Here is a 19,269-nt window from a genome sequence, read left to right as displayed (position 1 = left end):
ACTGAGCCACCAGGAAAGCCCATAGTTGTTCATATGTATGTTGGGTATATATACGATCAAAAATGTTTGGAGGCTACTGTGTATTAGTATGGGCCTCCCAGGTGGCACTAGTGGTAAAGAACCTGCCTGCCAACGTAGGAGACATAAGAGACGCGGGTTCAATCCCTGGGTTGGGAAGATCCCCTGGAAAAGGGCATGGCAACCCACTCCAGTATTCTTGCCTGAAGAATCCCATGGACAGAGAAGTCTGGTGAGTTACAGTCCATAGGGTCGCAAGGAGATGGACATGACTGAAGCAGTAGCACGCATGCACGTATGTTAGTATATGGTTTTAAAAACATGTTTTTGATAATCTTCTCTTCTGTTTTAGTATTTTGAGAAAACCGAGAGTTCCTCTGTGTGGTAAACCATGTTGTTAATGATGGAGTACTCCTATTTGTTACCTACATTTTATAGTGTTAAGTAAGACTTGTTATGTAAAAAGATTCATTGCTAGGATCTGGCCTGGCAGACCTGAGTCTTTAGATCAAGGAAATCCTCCTCTTCTTGGTGTTGGAGGAGCTTTGGCTTTTGTAGAACGTGTCCCTTATTCTGGAGCACCACACCCTCCTGCCTGCTGTCAAGTGTTGGGAAATGGGGGACACAGAGAATGTGGAGTGCTGTGTGCCTGTTCCACCATTTAGCCCAGTCCAGAGTGTGACCTCTGGTGACCTACACGCACCCATTAATGTCTTAAAGCAACGGATTGGGATGCCACCCAGAAACTTCTCAGCCTTACCAGTTTGCTCATTGGAGGTTTTTTCTTTGTACAAAATGCCTCATTTCAAAGCCATAAAATCCTTGCTTCAAAAGGTCTTCCCCTCTTCACCCAAGAATATGTTTCCTATTATTATAAAAATTGCTTATCAAAAACTTCTATTAAATGAATAAATGCTTCCAGGCTGCCAGGAACCTTTTTTCTTTTAAAAAGGCAAACCCCACTCCAGTACTCTTGCCTGGAAAATCCCATGGACGGAGGAGCCTGGTAGGCTGCAATCCATGGGGTCGCTAAGAGTCGGACATGAATGAGCGACTTCCCTTTCACTTTTCACTTTCATGCATTGGAGAAGGAAATGGCAACCCACTCCAGTGTTCTTGCCTGGAGAATCCCAGGGATGGGCTGCCGTCTATGGGGTCACACAGAGTCGGATGCGACTGAAGTGACTTGGCAGCAGCAACATAGGCAAAATTGTCAGTACATTTTTTAAGTATTTCACGTGTTCTGATTTTTTCCACTGCCAAATCACCATGTTTCTCCAAAGTCATAAATCTTCGAGATGAGATAGCCCTTAAAAATTTTTTTTTGCTGAATCTACAGTTATCATGTCTGTCAGCCTACAATTCTTTTAGTTCGGCCTCTTTAATCTCCAGTGGAATATGGACACACTTTAAAATTGTCCACCTGTAATCTTTGGGATCCAATTTCCTCAAGCAGTTTACTTTAGGAGTGTGTTTAGGGTCAGGAGATGGATCTGCCGAGTTCTGAATTTGAACACCCTCAAAAAATGTATTAAGTTCAAATCACACTCATTCCTAGGCTATCCTGCCCTAGAGCAGTACGGATCATTGGGGTATGCCATTACCTTTTTAAAACCAGACAGCCGGGTTCTCAAGATAAAATTTCTAAAAAAAGGAAGCCATCTTTGTTTCATGCCAGCATTAAAATTAGAGTACTAAATCAATTCAGCTGATAATTTAAAGGCTTAAGCTAGGAGGGGAAAGCATCAGCTCTGTAGTCCTGGACACCATGGGTATAGTCATGGGTGCACACCCATCACTTGACCCTGAGTCTGGTTTAGGTAGAAGCTTTTGTTTTCATTTGGGTTTTAGTGATGAGTATTTTAATCTGATGGGGGGCTTCCCAAGTGGTTCAGTGGTAAAGAACCCACCCGCCAATGTAAGAGAGGTGGGTTCGATCCCCAGGTGGGGAAGATCCGCCCGGAGAAGGAAGTGGCAACTCACTCCAATATTCTTGCCGGGAAAATCCGCATGGACCGAGGAGTCTGGAGGGCCACAGTCCATGAGGTCGCAGAGAGTCGGACTGACTGAGTGACTAAACAGCAGCCACGTGTTGACGGGTACCTGCCGGGGCCGCCGGGACAGATCTCTTTCCTAGCCGTTCCGTGAGTGACCGCAGCCTGTGTCTCGGCAGGGTTGACAACTGTCAGAAGCATGCTCTCTCGGATCCTCCCGACGCCGCCCCGGACGCAGAATGTGGCTGGGTGAGAACGCGGTGTTCGCCTACGAATCGTCGGTGCACGGCGCGCACGTGCTGCGCTGCCTGGACGAGCAGCGGCGGAAGGACGAGCTGTGCGACGTGACGGTGCTGGTGGAGGGCCGGCCCTTCCGCGCGCACCGCGCCGTGCTGGCCGCCTGCAGCGCCTACTTTCACGCCCGGCTCGCCGGCGCGGCCGGAGCAGAGCCACGCATCACGCTGCCCGGAGAGGTGGGAGAGCTCGCCCCGCGTTCATGCAACCAACTGTCTCCCCTGGTTGATCCCGTTAGGGCAAAAACCCCACCTTGCCGGTCATCCTTGCCCGTGCTTCTGCAGCCTCACATTTAACTTGCTTCGGCATTTTCTGTGTCAGCTGGTTCACTTTATTATTTTGGCCGCACCTCAAGGCAGGCGGAATCGTAGTTCCCCCACCAGGGATCAACCCCCTGTCTCCGGCAGTGGAAGTGCGGAGTCTTACTTAACCTCTGGACTGCCAGAGAAGTCTCTGATAACTTTGGATGTTAGTTAATATCTGTTGGGCCGTTGAATAGCTTGACCTCCTGTTGTGTTTTAATGAAATGCCTCACCAGTGGATACGGGCATTCGGAGAGGTCACACACCTGGGCGGGACTCCCCCTTTGGGCCTTTTCCTGTGATGGACAGGGATTAGGGTCCTCCCAAGCCTGCATTTGACTATGACCGACCTGCCTTCATGGACAGGACTGAAAGGGAGTTACTGGGGACAGCCTTCCTGTGCCGCTCCGTTTTATTGTTTTAACTATGAGTCCAAGTTGCCAGATCTATTCGTTTTTAAAGCCAGATGTTTTAGAATTTGGAGAAGACCTAAAAGATTATGCATTCCAGCCTCCTCATTTTGTCTACAAGTGGCTGTTAGGTACTTCAGAAGGGTTCTCTCCTTTTCTTCTTTCTTGAGATTGAGACAATGTGTGGGTAGAAGAAAGGTGATTTTGTGTCATATTTATAGAGCCTTGTTCTTACACACCTTTCCCCCCAAGCCTATTATGGAGCTCGTGCACCTAGACACTTAGGTTCTTGTTACCATCCTACCACTAAGAGACGACTCATAGGGCAGGAGTGCTGGGTACACTGGTTGTTTTAACAGTTTGTTTGGTTTCATTAGTGATGACAACTAGAAGTGTTGAGCCTTGTGGCATTGGGACACACATTTTGTTCATTGTTAAGTTGTATCTGACAATTTGTGACCTCAGGGACTGTAGCAGGCCAGGCTTCCAGGCCCTTCACTGTCTCCCAGAGTTTGCTTAAACTCAAACGTCCATTGAGTTGGTGATGCCATCCAACCATCTCATCCTCTGTCATCCCCTTCTCCTCCTGCCCTCAGTCTTTCCCAGCATCAGGGTCTTTTCAACTGAGTCAGTTTTTCACATCAGGTGGCCAAAGTATTGGAGCTTCAGTCCTTCCAGTGAATATTCAGGACTGATTTCCTTTATGATTGACTGGTTTGACTCTCAAGAGTCTTCTCCAGCACACATTAGAAGTTGTTGAAAGGAATTTGGACAAAGTATATAGAACCTGTCTATGTACAACAGGTTTGTGTGGGCTGTTCTATGATGACACTGAGTCTACAGTTTGGCTTATTGCTGGCCATGCATACATACATTCATGAAATGGTAGCTACAGGTTGTCAGTTCTGTGGCAGAAATTGGAACAAATAATATAATACTAATGCAGTGGCAAGAAGGACCAGCTATTGGTCACCCGTTGTTCTTTAACAAGTAGCAACACATATCCTAATGGAGATATCCTCTTTATGATCTGTAGTTTCAAATTACTTAAAAAGACTTTCCAAGCAGAAAATAATTTGATTCATATATATGGAAGGAAAGATATCTGCATGCACGTATGTATATATACATTCATTCATTCTAATTTGAATATAAGATACAAATTTTCAGATATTTGAAGTGTCTCATCATAATGACAGATTGAAAAGATTATTGCATAGCTGTCTTTAAAGCCTCTTGATTATTTTATTTAAAAATTCTCAATTAAAACATTTATTGAGATCATTGTAAATTCACATGCAGCTGTTAAGGCAGAGAGCCCCTTTGCTGCACTCGACTCAGTTTCTTCCAATGGTAGTGTTTTTGCAAAATTGTATGTCACAACCAGGATTTTGACAGTAGTACAATTCATCCATCTTAGGCTTTCCTGGTTTTACTTGTACTAAATTGCGTATGCTGTAAAATTCTATACAGTTTCGTTTTCTGGGTGGGTCCATGTGTCCACTGCCATAGTAAGGAAACTAAACAGTTTCAGCACCTACCCGAGAATCCCTTGTGTTGCCCTTTTATAGTCCCACTCACTTCCTTTCTGGTTTCCATCCATACTCCCTCACCCCCTCCCTCCATTCCTAATCCCTGGCAACCACTAATCTGTCCTCCTTTCTTAAAGTTTTGTCATCTGAAAAATGTCACATAAATGGAATCATACAGTAGGTGACCTTTTGGGATTGGCCTTTTTCCTCTTACCGTAATTTCTCTGAGATTTATCCAAGTCTTAGGCATCCACAGTGTATTCTTTTCTATTGCCGAGCATTCCATCCTGTGGGTGTACTGGTTTTTATTTAGCTGTACACCTATTGAAGGAAATCATGCTAATTCCAATTTTGGGCTGTTACAGATAACACTGCAGTGAGCGCTTGTGCAAGATGAGTTTTCATTTTTCTGGCATAAAAGAATAGGAGTGCAGTTGCTGGGACATATGGTGGTTGCATGTTTATAAGAAACTGCCAAACTGGTTTGCAGAGCCAGCTGCACCATTTTACGTTCCTACCAGCAGTGTGTGAGTTTTCCTGTTTCTCCACATCTTCACCAGTATTTGGTGTTGCTGTTTTTATTTTATTTTTTAGCCATTTAAAAGCTAACTAAGTATGCCCAGTTTAGCAGGTGTTTAAGAGAATCACAGAAAAATTATATCTTGATCACTCTTACTGGAATTCAGTGTTCTACAATTAATTTTTGTATTTGAGCCTAGAATGAAGCTTTCCATGCCCTCAGTAGGTGTCGTCTCCCCCCTCTCTCTGCAGAGGCAGGTTCAGTGTAAATGTCCAATTTTGAGCTTAAAGGCTTTATTAGCTGGGGTCTGAATCTTTGCTGAGACTGTACTAGGCACACGTTTTAGGTCTTCACGTAGATCACTTTGTGAATCTGAATCTTTAAAAGTTTTATTAGAAACTCGAAGATAATTGATAGTTAGCCACTGACTGTCCACATGGTCAGGAGTACTTTCATTGCTTTAGCTATTCTGTTCTCCGGCCTTGAATATTCCACTGTAGTGGTTTATCACGGCTGAGGAGTTGTTTGGAATATGGTAACCACGTGGACCTAGGATGGCAACAGACCCCAGCACTTGAAACAGTGTGTTGAATGTTTATCCGTGTTGCTTTATTCCATAGATGCCTTCTTTCAAATAATGTGGAAAGTTGTGGTAATGTTTATATCTTTATCTCATATGAGTAAATCATACTCCATGGATCACCATGAGTGGAAATCTATAAAGTGGAGAGTGTGGTCCCAGTGAACAGGATGTGAGAAGCAAGCTTTTCTAGATTCCCTTAGCTTTACAGTTCTGAGAAGAATATTTTTTTCTCGCCAAATTAAAATCCCTGTTTTATAAGTATCACAAAGAGGTTTTCATCTTGCCACCCTGCTGCTTCTCTCATCCTTATCTGCTAGACAGCTTTTCATGTGATGTGTTTGTTTTTGTTTTGTATATTAACAGGTGACAGTTAAAGGATTTGAACCTTTAATTCAGTTTGCCTACACTGCTAAACTGATACTCAGTAAGGACAATGTGGATGAGGTGTACAAGTGTGTGGAATTTTTAGGCGTACCTGATATTGAGGAATCCTGCTTTCAGTTTCTCAAATACAAGTTTCTGGACTCCACTGCAGACCAGCAGGAATGCCCCAGAAAAAAATGCTTCTCCTCGCCTTGCCAGAAACCAGATTTTAAGTTTTCACTCTTGGACCAGAAGGATTTAGAAATTGATGAGGTGGAGGAATTTCTGGACAACAAAAATGTCCAAACCCCTCACTGTAAACTGCGTAGGTATCAAGGCAGTGCAAAAGCGACTCCTCCTCTGCAGGACAGTGCCAGCCAAACATGTGAATCCATGTGCTTAGAAAAGGATGCTCCCCTGGCTCTGCCGTCTTTATGCCCCAAATACCGAAAATTCCAGAAAGCGTTTGGAACTGACAGAGTCCGAACTGTGGAGTCCAGTGTCAAAGACATTCAGGCTGCTTCTGTTCAGCCACATGAGCCGTCGGAAACTGAGTGTCTAGGAGGAATCCAGGACTGTGCAGACTTGCAGGTGATTTTAAAATGTGAAGAAAGAAAGTCAGTGATGGAACATGAAGAAGCCAAGAAGAAAGATCCCGCTTCCCAGGGCTCATCCGGAAAAACAGAAACGACTCCCTGCCCCCCCAGTTCTGCAGACCCCCACGGGCTCTACTCTCTGTCTCTCTTACACACGTACGACCAGTACGGTGACTTGAATTTTGCTGGCATGCAAAACACGACAGTGTTAACGGAAAAGCCTTCATCGGGTTCCAGTGTGCGAGAGGAGAAGGCTTTTGGTGAGAGTCCGGATGTGAAATCAGACTCCGGCCCCAGGAAGGAGAGTGGCCTTGCCGCGAGTGATCTGAGCAGCGTGGAGCGAGAGGTGGCGGAGCACCTCGCAAAGGGCTTCTGGAGTGACATCTGCAGCGCGGACTCTCCCTGCCAAATGCAGTTGTCACCTGCCGTGGCCAAAGACGGCCCAGAGCAGAACTACCCCCAGAAGCGGTCTGAGTGTCCCTGGTTAGGTATCAGGATCAGCGAGAGCCCGGAACCGGGCCAGAGGACTTTCACGACCTTGAGTTCTGTCAATTGCCCTTTTATAAGCACTCTGAGTCCCGAGGGCTGTTCCAGCAGCCTGGAAATTGGAACCGATGACTACGTTTCAGAGCCCCAGCAGGAGCCTTGTCCCTACGCTTGTGTGATCAGCTTGGGAGATGACTCGGAGACAGATACCGAAGGGGACAGTGAGCCCTGTTCAGCCAGAGAACAAGAGTGTGAGGTGAGTGGAAAAGGAGTGTGTGCTCAAGTCATTGTTTGACCACCGTTAACTGGACTGACTGTGTCTGCTCCTGCTGGGAATGTGATCTGGCTCAGGGAGGGAGGAGGAAACCCATACTCAGTTAATTATACCACTGCATGATACATACCAGGAGGGGGTGATGAAGTTGGAAGGACTGCTGTGTTCCTTTATTTCAAGTAGATGTATTTGTTCTGTTAACCAGGGAGTGGATTCCCGCATTGGCTGTGTAACTGTTTAAATCAAGTGCCAGGTCCCAAGAGGAAAAAGAATAATGATTCTCTAGTCATTTGATGATTAACTCCTGGTTAAATACAGCATATATTCAGTCTTATTCACTGCCACAAAGACGTCTAGACGTGGGACTTAGTCACTTAGCAATGACTTAGCGATGACCAGTTGCAGGAATGTGGCTTCTATCCAAAGTTTTCTTTATACTAGTTTCTCATAGCTATAAATTTTTTTTCTTATTTTTCCTTAGTCATTTCATCTATTAATTTAAAGAATGTCTTAATAATTTAGCATGAACTACAGGTAACCAGTATGTTATTAATCACACTAATCTTGATCTGTGTACTTTGTGTATAAATGTTTGTATTTGATAGATGCTTTTTTGTAAAACTTGACTATATAGTTCCAGTAGTAATAAAGGCTTGTTAGTTCTTTATCATCACAAACAACAAAGAGGTTTTTTTCCCCCTTGGCTTTGGAAGGAGGTCTTTCATTATTTAATTTAAGAAGTAATATGTAAGCATGAAATTATATATATTGATTTTTGTATGACATTTGTATATGCAGTGCTTGAAACTATGACAAAGTGTTTAAATGAAACATGTAAGAAATTTTAGAATATTTTATGTAACTAATTTCTGTAAGCTTGAAAGACTAAGTAGGTAGCCAGAGAAACTTAACAAATGTTTCATTTCTTTTTGATAATTAAACTTTCCCACAGTACTGTTTTTTAAAGATTATCTTATTATTATTTGAAATTTAAATATGTTGAAAATGACTGTAAAATATTTATAAGGTTTTTCTAACCATTTCTGCATTGGCAAGTAAAATGATTTATGTGAAACTGCCATTTTTCTGACAGAAAAATAAATTTTAAGAAATGCCTTAGAAATTATTGGTGGTGTTATACACAATATTAAGTCAGTGCTACACAGTAATAGAAGTCAAAGAACAAAACGGAATTTTTTTGGTTTGAGTAAAAATACATTTAAAACACTTTAGAAAATGCCTTAAAGATCTCTATGGGGTATTGACATGCCCTAGTAAAATAATTTAAATTCTGTTTTCTCACCGTAAGTACATTAATATTTGTGTTTATGATGTTTGATTTGCAAAAAAAAATCTGCTTCTCAATTTCTCTTCTAAACCCTCTCAAAAATAGAACAGAAATAATGAAGAAAAAAAAGGAATGTATAGAGATTGGGGATAGAGGTTTTTTAAGTCTAAATAAAGTTCCCTGGAAAACATAGATGTATATTTTCCACTTCCTAGATTTAAGTAAAACCAAAAAATGCAGCAATAATTGCTAATGTTTATTTCACCTTCTAGGTAAAATTGCCATTTAATGCACAACGAATAATTTCACTCTCTCGAAATGATTTTCAATCTTTGTTGAAAATGCACAAACTGACTCCAGAACAACTGGATTGCATCCATGATATTCGGAGAAGAAGTAAAAACAGAATTGCTGCACAGCGCTGTCGCAAGAGGAAACTTGACTGTATACAGAATCTTGAATCAGAAATTGAGAAGCTGGTGAGTCTAGAAGTTTCTTTTTACTCTAATTCCAACAGTTCATTCTGTCTTTTTTATAGGAAATAGCTGTTTCAATTCCTAAGTCAGATATAATGTTCAATTATTTTAAAATTTGCCAATTAATATTAAGAAATAAATTATGTGACATTTTCAGAAAGATAAGCAGATAAAAAACAATGAGGATTTTCATAATTTTACCTAAGCAAGTGTTTTATGTATATAGTGTGATACTGTCATATGTAAGTTGAACTATTTCTGTGTGTCTTTGTAAAAAATGATTTATAGAGTAAAGATAATTTCACTATCTAGTTCTGGTGGTTGAGTAAAAATGAAAGAAATGATAAAACACTTTAATCTCTTTGTGTTGTGCTTGGTGTCTGTAAATGCTAATGTTTCAGTTGTTGGTTTTAATGAACCAGTAACTTGTTTTGGTTGATAGCAAAGTGAACCAGCCAACTTGAATCTTTCATCTAAGGGAAAAATTCATGTGCTAATATAAATAGAAAATTTTAATACCTAATGAGATCCTCAGGGATAAGAATGCCTACTTTGTTCCATCTTATTTTTTATTCCAGCATCAAAACAGAAATTAACTAAAAAATGGATTAATTTTCACCAATGTTTCTTTGTACAGTAGTGGTTGGTACTAATAGAAGGAAGTGTTGTGAAGAAAGATAACTGATAGTGCAAGCTAAAACCCTGGTTAGAGACGACAGTAGGGACAGTGTTTAGATGCAGTAAAAACGTTCATTGAACGTTCTATTTTCTGTGTGTGCACGGTGTCACTAAGTTGTGTCTGACTCCTTTCGACGCCCTAGAATGTAGCACACCAGGTTCCTCTCTCCATGGCATGCTCTAGGCAAGAATACCAGAGTGGGTTGCCATGCCCTGCTCCAGGGGATCTTCCCCACCTAGAGGTCGAACCCACATCTGCAGCTCCTGCATTGCAGGTAGATTCTTTACTGTCTGAGCCACCAGGGAAGCCCGGGTAACTCTGGGCAGGCTATGTAATACCTTTGTCCCTCAGTTTTCTCCTCTGTAAGATGGGATAATACCAGTTATTACTTTACAGAAATGAGTATTCATTTATGAAGATTATTGTTCTTTAGTCTCTAAGTCGTGTCCAACTCTTTTGTGACTACTATGGACTATATGTAGCCTGCCAGGCTTCTCTGTCCATAGGATTTCCTAGGCAAAAATACTGGAAGTGAAGTGTCTCAGTTGTGTCCGACTCTTGGCAACCCCATGGACTGTGCCAGGCTCCTCCATCTGTGGGATTTTCCAGGCAAGAATACTGGAGTGGGTTGCATTTCCTTCTCCAGTTTATGAAGATTAAATGAGCTAATATATCTAAGTCTTTAGAAAAATGCCTGGCACATAGTACTCAATAAATATTACTTTCTTCTTATTATTGCTGTACTATTATTTATCAATTTTCAGTTTTCTCTCCCTTGATTGTTCCTTTCCTAATGTCTCTGCCTATGCTGTAGACTCTGGGTTCAGACCTCACTGTTTATATTGCCTCTCTCATTATAGAAAGATTCCTTTCATGTCGTTGGTGGAATAGCTCTTGGTTAATTTTCAATAGAAGGGAATATTTGGTTTTCCCGTGGTTCTTAGGAAATTTTTGTAGTTGCTTCTAAGAGTAATAGCCTAATAGACTGTGGATGGATCAGCACGTGAAAAATAGTATTTTGATTACAAAATGAATAATGATTTGAAAATAGTATTTTTAAGGTGGGTCAGTGAGATAAAAACCATGTGTGAAGCATGCTTCAGTTCAGTTCAGTCTCTCAGTCATGTCTGGCTCTTTGTCCGATTCATGGACTGCAGCACTCCAGGCCTCCCTGTCCATCACCAACTCCTGGAGCTTGCTCCAGCTCAATGTCCATCGACTCAGTGATGCCATCCAGCCATCTCATCCTCTGTCGTCCCCTTCTCCCACCTTTAGTCTTTCCCCAGCATCAGGGTCTTTTCCAATGAGTCAATTCTTCACATCAGGTAGCCAGAGTATTAGAGCTTCAGCCTCAGTATCAGTCCTTCCAGTGAATATTCAGGGTTGATTTCCTTTAGGATTGACTGGTTTGATCTCCTTGCAGTTCAAGGAACTCTCAAGAGTCTTCTCCAACACCACAGCTCAAAAGCATCAATTCTTTGGCACTCAGCTTTCTTTATCGTCCAACTTTCACATCCATACATAACTACTGGAAAAACTGTAGCTTTGACTAGACGGACCTTTGTCAGCAAAGTAATGTCTCTGCTTTTTAATACGCTGTCTAGGTTTGTAGCTTTTCTTCCAAGGAGTAAATGGCTTTTAAGCATGCTTCAGGTGGTCATTATATGCTGGGAAAGCCAAAGGGAGATGTTAATTTGAATTTAATAAATTGACTTCAACAAGAAGTCCTGTCGGAGTCTGTCAGTAACCTTTGAAGAAGAAAAAAGGCGGCTATTTCTTTGGTCGATAAATTGATGGTATTGACTCTTAATCTTTATTTAAAATTTAATAGTATGTTAGACGGAGAAGGCAATGGCAACCCACTCCAGTACTCTTGCCTGGAAAATCCCATGGACGGAGGAGCCTGGTGGGCTGCGGTCCATGGGGTCACTATGAGTCAGGCACGACTGAGCAACCTCACTTTCACTTTTCACTTTCCTGCATTGGGGAAGGAAATGGCAGTCCACTCCAGTGTTCTTGCCTGGAGAATCCCAGGGACGGGGGAGCCTGGTGGGCTGCCGTCTATGGGGTCACACGGAGTCGGACACGACTGTAGCGACTTAGCAGCAGTATGTTAGAGGTTAGGTATTAATTCAGTATTGCTTTTACTGTAAGAGTTGAATATCTATAATTTACAAAACAAAATCATGACTTTTCTTTTACCAGTAAATATAAGATCTTGAACAAAGTTCAAAAATCATTCAACTTGTTAAACGTGTTTGACTTACAAAGCTGTCATCTTTATAGGATTCTTCTCAAGGTCTATGTTTGTTCTGTCCTGTAAGATGAAATCAGAAGTTAGAAAATATCTGTCTCTGATACCATTGTGGTCTCAGACAAAGGTAACCTTGAAGTAAACTTGGCTTTTTGAAGAAAAATAATAAATTGCCAAAGTGTAATTTCTGTTAGAAGAAATCAGACATTAACTGATACCAACTTATAAGTGGTCAGAAATCACAGTATTCACGAAGTTCTGGAACTCGGGGTTGAGACATTCACACATCGTTTTGTTTCACTCCCCTTGTCCAGGATGATGGTGTAGGAGTCAAATTACCTCATCTGTTTTTGTGACGGGAAAGTGTTAGTCGCTCAGTCGTGTCCGACTGTATGCGCTCCCGTGGATTGTCTCCAGGCAGGAATTCTGTAGTGGGTAGTAGCCTTTCGCTTCTCCAGGGGATCTTCCCAACCCAGGGATCGAACCCAGATCTCCTGCATTGAAGGCAGACTCTTGACAGTCTGAGCCAGCAGGGAAGCCCAGTCTATCTTTACTGTTATGAATTTTGTCATGAAGATTATTGTGTTAAAAACAACCCTTTTCTGGTCGCAGTCTAGCTACGGCTCTCGTCACACGTGCACTGCCATCTCCAGTGGGCCCTCTGGGGCCTCCCGGCTGCCACTCTGTGAGGCCCTTGAGCAGCGTGTCTTGAAATGTGGCCTGTGTACAATTGGCATCAGAGTTACCCAGGAGTCTGCCTTCAGAATGCTCCCTCTGGAGCCCCATCCCAGACCTGTGGGAGGGGCCCAGGAATATGCATTCTGCAGGTTTCCAGCGTGAGTCTTTATTACGCACACGAAGTTTCTAGAACCTGCCGCACTAGAATATAGAAGTCAGATGGAGGCTTTGGAGTCAAACAGCTGAAAACTCTGCCTGGCCCCTTGGTGGCTTTGGAGAGGTCGTTGCCTCTCCAAAACCAATCCCCTCATCAATAACAAGGAGATAAGGGTAGTATCTCCCTCAGGTCTGGTTGTGAGGATGAGATGCAGCCAGAGATGGAAGGCTTGTTGTCCTGCCCCGCACATGTTCAGGGCTCAGTAAAAATCAGTAGTTATGTTTTCCGCGAATATCTGCTTTTCATTCCATATTAAATGTACTGGGTACCAGGGGAATCAAAGATCAGTGAGACATAGCCCTTGCCAATAAAATGCTTAGAGTCTCATAGGGAGCCAGCTTTATGTGTTTTTATTTGTTCTTGAGAATCATCTTCTTCCTCCCCATTCTAGAAATTTCAAGCTTGCAGGGAAGTTAAGTGGATAGTGCGGTAAACAACCATGTCCTTCCTGGGTGGACTTACCAGTCACTGACGTTTTGCCATCTTTGCTTCCTGCCTCTTCCTGTGGGCCCTGGTCTCTCTCTCTCTGGCCAGGTCTGTGTCCCCCTGCTCCACTTGGCTGGTCTCTGGGGCTTTGTCCCTCTGTCCCTGTCAGCCGGTCTTGGATTCTTTGTACCTGTAGTTGGGTGATCGTCTCACTATACTCCCTGTCCGTCTTTGTGGCTCTTGTTTTGTTTTTGAATCATTTGAAACCTACCACATTATGACATTTCACCCCTAAATACTTAAATATGAACAACTAAAATGACATTTTTTGATATCTTTATCAAATATTTACCGATATCTTTGTCATACCCGAGAAAATTAATAAATCTTAAATAACATATGTAATTCCTATTCAAATTACCCTTTTTGTCCCCAGGTATACTTTATATATATTTTTTCTTTGCAAAGCAGGAGCCAATTCTCACATGAAGTTTCTAGTTTTGTCTTTAGTCTCTCAGTCTAGAACAAATCCTCCCCCTTCTCCCCCCATTTTTTTTAATTTAAAAAAATTTTTGTTTTCTAGGAGAGTATAGTTGATTAACAATGTTGTGTTAGTTTTAAGTATAGCAGTGGGTACCTGTCAGTCACTTGCTCACTCACTTTTGTCTGCCTCTTTGCGACCCCATGGACTAGAGCCTGCCAGGGTCCTCTGTGGGAATTCTCCAGGCAAGAATGCTGGAGTGGGTCGCCATTTCCTCCTCCAGGACATGTCAGTATGGTTGAGTAATGTTCCATTGTGTGCGTATATATATATTAGAACTGAGTCAAATGCATTCCTTTTTATGGTGAGTAATATTCCATTGTGTATATGTTCCACGGCTGCTTTATCCATTCATCTGTTGATGGACATCTAGGTTGCTTCCATGTCCTAGCTCTTGTGAATAGTGCTGTGATGAACACTGGGGCACATGTATCCTTTTCAGTTATGTTCCCTCAGGGTATATGCCCAGTACTCCCCGCCTGCTATTTTCTAATGATAAGTTTTTTAAGAGTCCAGGCCAGCGTTCTCATGAAATGTCACACTTCTAATGTTTGTCTGATCATTTCCCCTTGGTTTTATGTAACTCCTTCCTGCCCTCTCTGTATTTAATGTGAACTGTGAAAGTGTGTATTCTTAGACTGAGATTGAACATTCATCGTTGGGTCCTTCATACTGGGTCACTCGGGGAGACACCGTGTCAGGGTGTTGTTCCACTTGAGTGCATGGAGGCAGACCATTTCCAAATTTTTTTTTTTTTTTTTTGCCTTTGTGTTTGTTTTCTGTGGACTGCTAATTAGGCACTTTGTGAATATCTGGTCCCCCAACACTCCTTTGTCCTTTGGTTCTAAGCATGCGATGATGGCCTTTATAATGGGGACTGCAAAATCGGAATTTTTCCAATTCTGTCATTCCACTTACATTTATTGGTATTCCTCTTTAAAAAGAACTTTCCTTCCTTCCTCTTTTCCCTCCCTCTGACCACATCCTTTTAGTATCACAGTGGACTCGTGGATTAATTTTTTTCTAGTTTAATTTCTTAGAACTCACAATAGTCATTGGTCTTCTTGATGTTGATATTTTCCCAGGCTTGCCAGGGAGAGCCAGCTTGCTCAGCCAGCTGGTGCGTGCTTTTGACATGACCCTGTTAGTGTGCCTGTGCCGTTTACAACAGCGTCTCATAGGTTTACCTTGTGTCTGTGTGCGTGCTCAGTCATGTCTGACTCTGCCACCCTGTAAACTGTGGCCTGCCAGGCTTCTCTGTCCATGAGATTCTCCAGGCAAGAAGAATGGAGTGGGTTGCCATGCTGTCCTCCCGGGGATCTTCCCGACCCAGGGATCAAACCCAAGTCCTCTACGCTGACAGGCGGATTCTTTACCCCTGAGCCACCTGGAAACCCTTCTCTTTTTCCAAGATGGGGAGCCAACCCTTTCTGTAAAAATCCCTAGTCTCTTATAGCAGGTATTAGACTCCAGAATGCAGGCTTGCTGCTGGAGAGTTGCTCCGTGTGTGTATGTGTGTGTGTGTGTGTATGTGTGCTGGAGAGTTGCTCCGTGTGTGTGTGTGTGTAATACATGTGTTCATTCAGGATATACATCATGCTTCAGTAAATAGGGGCTTTCCTGGTGGCTCAGACGGTAAAGCATCTGCCTACAATGCAGACTGGGGTTCTATCAATGGGTTGGAAGGATCCTCTGGAGAAGGAAATGGCAACCCACTCCAGTATTCTTGCCTGGAAAATCCCATGGACTGAGGAGCCTGGTAGGCTACAGTCCATGGGGTTGCAAAGAGTTGGACATGACTAAGCAACTTCACTTTCACTTTCAGTAAATAGAAGTATGTACCTTGCAATAGAAAAATTCAGTGTTTCTTATTCAGTACAGTTTTTCAAAGTCTTAGATGGCCCTGAAATATTTAAAACCTGACTATCCATAGTTGGAGGCACCCACTAAAACCTGACTACCCATAGTTGGAGTCACCCACAGTTTTGTAGAAAAACTTTAATATAAAACCACAGCAGTACTTTTGTGCAAAGCAGGTTTCTTTTTTAACCTTTTAACGATTTTTGTCCCAGAAGAGCATCTATTTAAAGGTTGCCCATTGTAGATGGCTACTGTGAAGCAACCTGTCTAAATGTTTAACTGGCAACATTTAACAGCTCCAGCTCCCCTGAAGTTGCCAAAGAGCAGAAGGCCAGGAGATTTGTCATACATTTCACAAGAGAAATCTTTGACCCTCTGTCAACATTTATTTACTCTTACCTTGTAACCAGCTTGATGATTTGGTTTTCTAGCTCATACTGGATTAGGCACAGTGCAGAGGTAGAATTGGAAGGATGAGGTGGTACAATGATAGGAAAAAAGACACGCTGTCCGCAGTAACCGGTGATGGCGGACAGGGCGGCTGGGACTGGGAAAACGTGAGCAAAACTTCATGGTAGGCTTTCTTACAGGGACAATCATTCAACATGAAACTAATAACAGGACCAATAGGAGTAATAATTGTGCTCAGTCGTGTCCGACTCTCTGTGTCTGCACAGATTGTAGCCCACCAGGCTCCTCTGCCCATGGGATTTTCCAGGCAAGAATACTGGAGCGGGTTGCCATTTCCTCTTCCGAGGGATTTCCTGGCCCAGGGATTGAACCCGAGTCTGTTGGCATCTCCTGCATTGTCAGGCAGATTCTTGACCAGTAGTGCCCCCTGGGAAACCCTGGTGGCTCCGTGGTAAAGAACCCACCTGCAGTGTAGGAGATGTGGCAGAGCCTTGGGTTGAGTTCCTGAGCTAGGCAGATCCCCTGGACAAGGAAATAGCAGCCCACTCCAGTGTGTCTAGTAAGTCCTATGGAAAGCCCAGGGTCGCAAAAGAGTTGGACATGACTTAGCAACTAAATAGCAATAATAGTAATTAATAAACACAATTCCCCTCCCCCTCCATTCTTCACATGTCAGTGACTCTGGGCATGTTACAATCTGAACCCCATCTGTAAAATGTGTTTGATATTCCTGAAATCAGCAGTCATTGTGAGGATTACATAGTTGAAATGGTATGTTTGGAAACATTTAGCACAACGTCTGGCACAGCTAATGTCCAGTCATTATTAGAATCTTTGGAGTTATGACCACTTCGCTTCTGCTTTTGTGGAGGTTGTATTTCATCCCCAGAGTCCGCACTGGTTTATCTGCAGTCCACAGATCCAAAAAAACTCTGAAAACCGTGCAAGTCTGTCACAACTATTTTGGCCAAAAAACTGACACAAGGCTAGATCAGGGTACCCAGTCGTTATGTGTCCTACTCTGTCTATTGATGCTTTCGTGTGTCTTATTTAGAAGTGGGAAGGTGTCTGAGAGTGGGGTGCTGCTTCAGATGCTGCTGGAGGAATTATGTGTGCATCTATACTTTCTCTCCAGAATCTGAGAAGTTCTGAACCCCAAGATATGTGTAGGCCTGTTAGGGATGAGGGCTTATGGGCCTCAGTATTGAGTATATTTTGGAATGGAATTGGCAGGAAAAATTCCCCATGACCTTACATGAGGAGGAGGTGCTGTGGATATGAATGAATGCACACCCTAGCCATGCTGATGAGCTCATCAACACACCTCACCGTATGCTCTTTCTCGCCTACAGCAAAACGAAAAGGAGAGCTTGTTGAAGGAGAGGGATCACATTTTGTCCACGCTGGGCGAGACCAAGCAGAACCTGACCGGGCTTTGCCAGCAAGTCTGTAAAGAAGCGGCTCTGAGTCAAGAACAGATACAGATCCTCGCCAAGTACTCAGCCTCCGACTGCCCGCTCTCCCTGTTAATTTCTGAGAAAGGCAAGAGCACTCCTGATGGTGAGCTCGCATTACCCTCGATCCTGAGTCTGTCTGAAAGTCCTGCGGCTGGGCTGCCTGCCGGGGAGCCCAGCCCATGTTACCCCAGCAGCAAGGGCGGCGAGGCGGGCAGTGTGCGGGGCCAGGAGTCCCAGACGGCTGCCAGCACCCTCTCGGAGCCGAGGGAGCCCTGTCGCCAGAGCGGGGGCATCTCAGACTTCTGTCAACAGATGACCGACAAGTGTACTACTGATGAGTAAACGCACCTCCGGCTGTTTCCTACTGACGTTTTGACATTGTCTTAAAAGCCTGATACGGCCACCCGTCTCTTGACAAGTATGGTTTGTCTTCCCTCGTACTTTGCTGTTAAGGGAATTCCTTTGACGTCAGCCTTTGACTTTTCCTTCATTTCCACAGGAGAGGCAGAAATGATCTGCCACTTGGATGCCGAAAATTCCCACGTGGAAATGCAGTAAGGCTTTGAAAGAAAGAAAGAAAGTGAAGTCGCTCAGTCATGTCTGACTCTTTGTGACCCCATGGACTGTAGCATATACCAGGCTCCTCTGTCCATGGGATTTTCCAGCAAGGGTACTGAAAACTCCTCAGTTTTAAAGAATAACATCTGTTAGCAATGATTCTTCCCAGTGTTCAAAGTAAATAAGAAAGTGAAAAACTGTAGCATATCAAACAGTAGTTAAACAGGTTGAAACCTCTGCAGACACTTCCTGCTCTAAAGAAATAGCCTGCAAAAGATTAATCATCTGGCCTTCTTACAACATACTGGTTTAAAAGAAAATTTTCTTCCAAGTAATGCTGGCAGAGTTCCATGCTACTGAAGAGTAAGGTGTCACCTCCTCGGGCATACTGCTGTAGGCCTGAAGTGGGGACACGTAGAGACCATCGCTCCTGAACCCTGGCGTGCTGCTCTTTCAGCTCTTGCTAAAAGTGGAGACTGGTTGGCCTGCAGCTGTGATCCTGGGCGATGTTGGAAACGGGAACCCCAGGCAGGAGGCTGGCCTCTGGCAGAGGCTCCTGATCCTCCTCAGTGTCGACTTTAAGAGTCCTGGCTGCATCAGCAGTAGATAAGTGTCATTTCCCTCTTTTCCTCTTCATCTCTTCTATATCTGGGTCCAGCATGATCTTTCTGTTTTCTCACATTCTCGTCCTTTTGGGAGGAGAAATAAAACTCAGGACACAGTGGCATGAGCTCCTGCGATGGCAGCCTTGGCTTAGCCTCCCTGGAATCTGGAGTGCTCACCCGGGACAAGGCTGGGGGCCTACCCGCCGAAGGCCACTCGTACAAGGGAGCCCGCTGTCGCAGGGAAAGATGGCCTGCGTTTATCAGGAATGGCAGTTCATTTCCCATCCTGTCTCTGAAATTCTGTGGTTTCTTTGTAAAAAGCATTACGATAGATCAAAATGTGTCTACGACAACCATGCAGGTTTGTGAGATAGGCTGAAAACATAATTTTGCTCCATTTGTGGGTTTGAATTTGAAAGCCAGATTTAGTCTTGCTCTCCTCCCCAA

At 43.5% G+C, this 19,269-nt stretch overlaps 1 protein-coding gene across 1 annotated transcript; it reads left to right on the top strand.

Moving 5' to 3' along the window:
- The first annotated feature begins 2,251 nt into the window (after nucleotides 1-2,251).
- On the top strand, nucleotides 2,252-18,001 carry BACH1 (BTB domain and CNC homolog 1). The gene is made up of 4 exons (XM_068988364.1): nucleotides 2,252-2,485; nucleotides 6,017-7,354; nucleotides 8,933-9,139; nucleotides 17,555-18,001. The coding sequence occupies exons 1-4, from the start codon at nucleotides 2,252-2,254 to the stop codon at nucleotides 17,999-18,001; spliced, it is 2,226 nt and encodes a 741-aa protein (XP_068844465.1).
- Nucleotides 18,002-19,269: the final 1,268 nt, after the last annotated feature.

The sequence above is a fragment of the Capricornis sumatraensis genome, chromosome 1 (genome assembly GCF_032405125.1).
Source record: "Capricornis sumatraensis isolate serow.1 chromosome 1, serow.2, whole genome shotgun sequence".
NCBI classification, from domain to species: domain Eukaryota; kingdom Metazoa; phylum Chordata; class Mammalia; order Artiodactyla; family Bovidae; genus Capricornis; species Capricornis sumatraensis.
The sequence above is the reverse complement of the archived record's forward strand: the minus strand, read 5'-3'. Positions and strand labels throughout refer to the sequence as shown.

Excerpts from the sequence above, each read along its gene's own strand:
- BACH1 (XM_068988364.1), top strand. The coding sequence starts at position 2,252 with ATGTGGCTGGGTGAGAACGCGGTGTTCGCCTACGAATCGTCGGTGCAC. Across the intron at positions 2,486-6,016 it reads GCATCACGCTGCCCGGAGAG|GTGACAGTTAAAGGATTTGA; the intron begins GTGGGAGAGCTC and ends GTATATTAACAG. Across the intron at positions 9,140-17,554 it reads AATCAGAAATTGAGAAGCTG|CAAAACGAAAAGGAGAGCTT; the intron begins GTGAGTCTAGAA and ends TCTCGCCTACAG.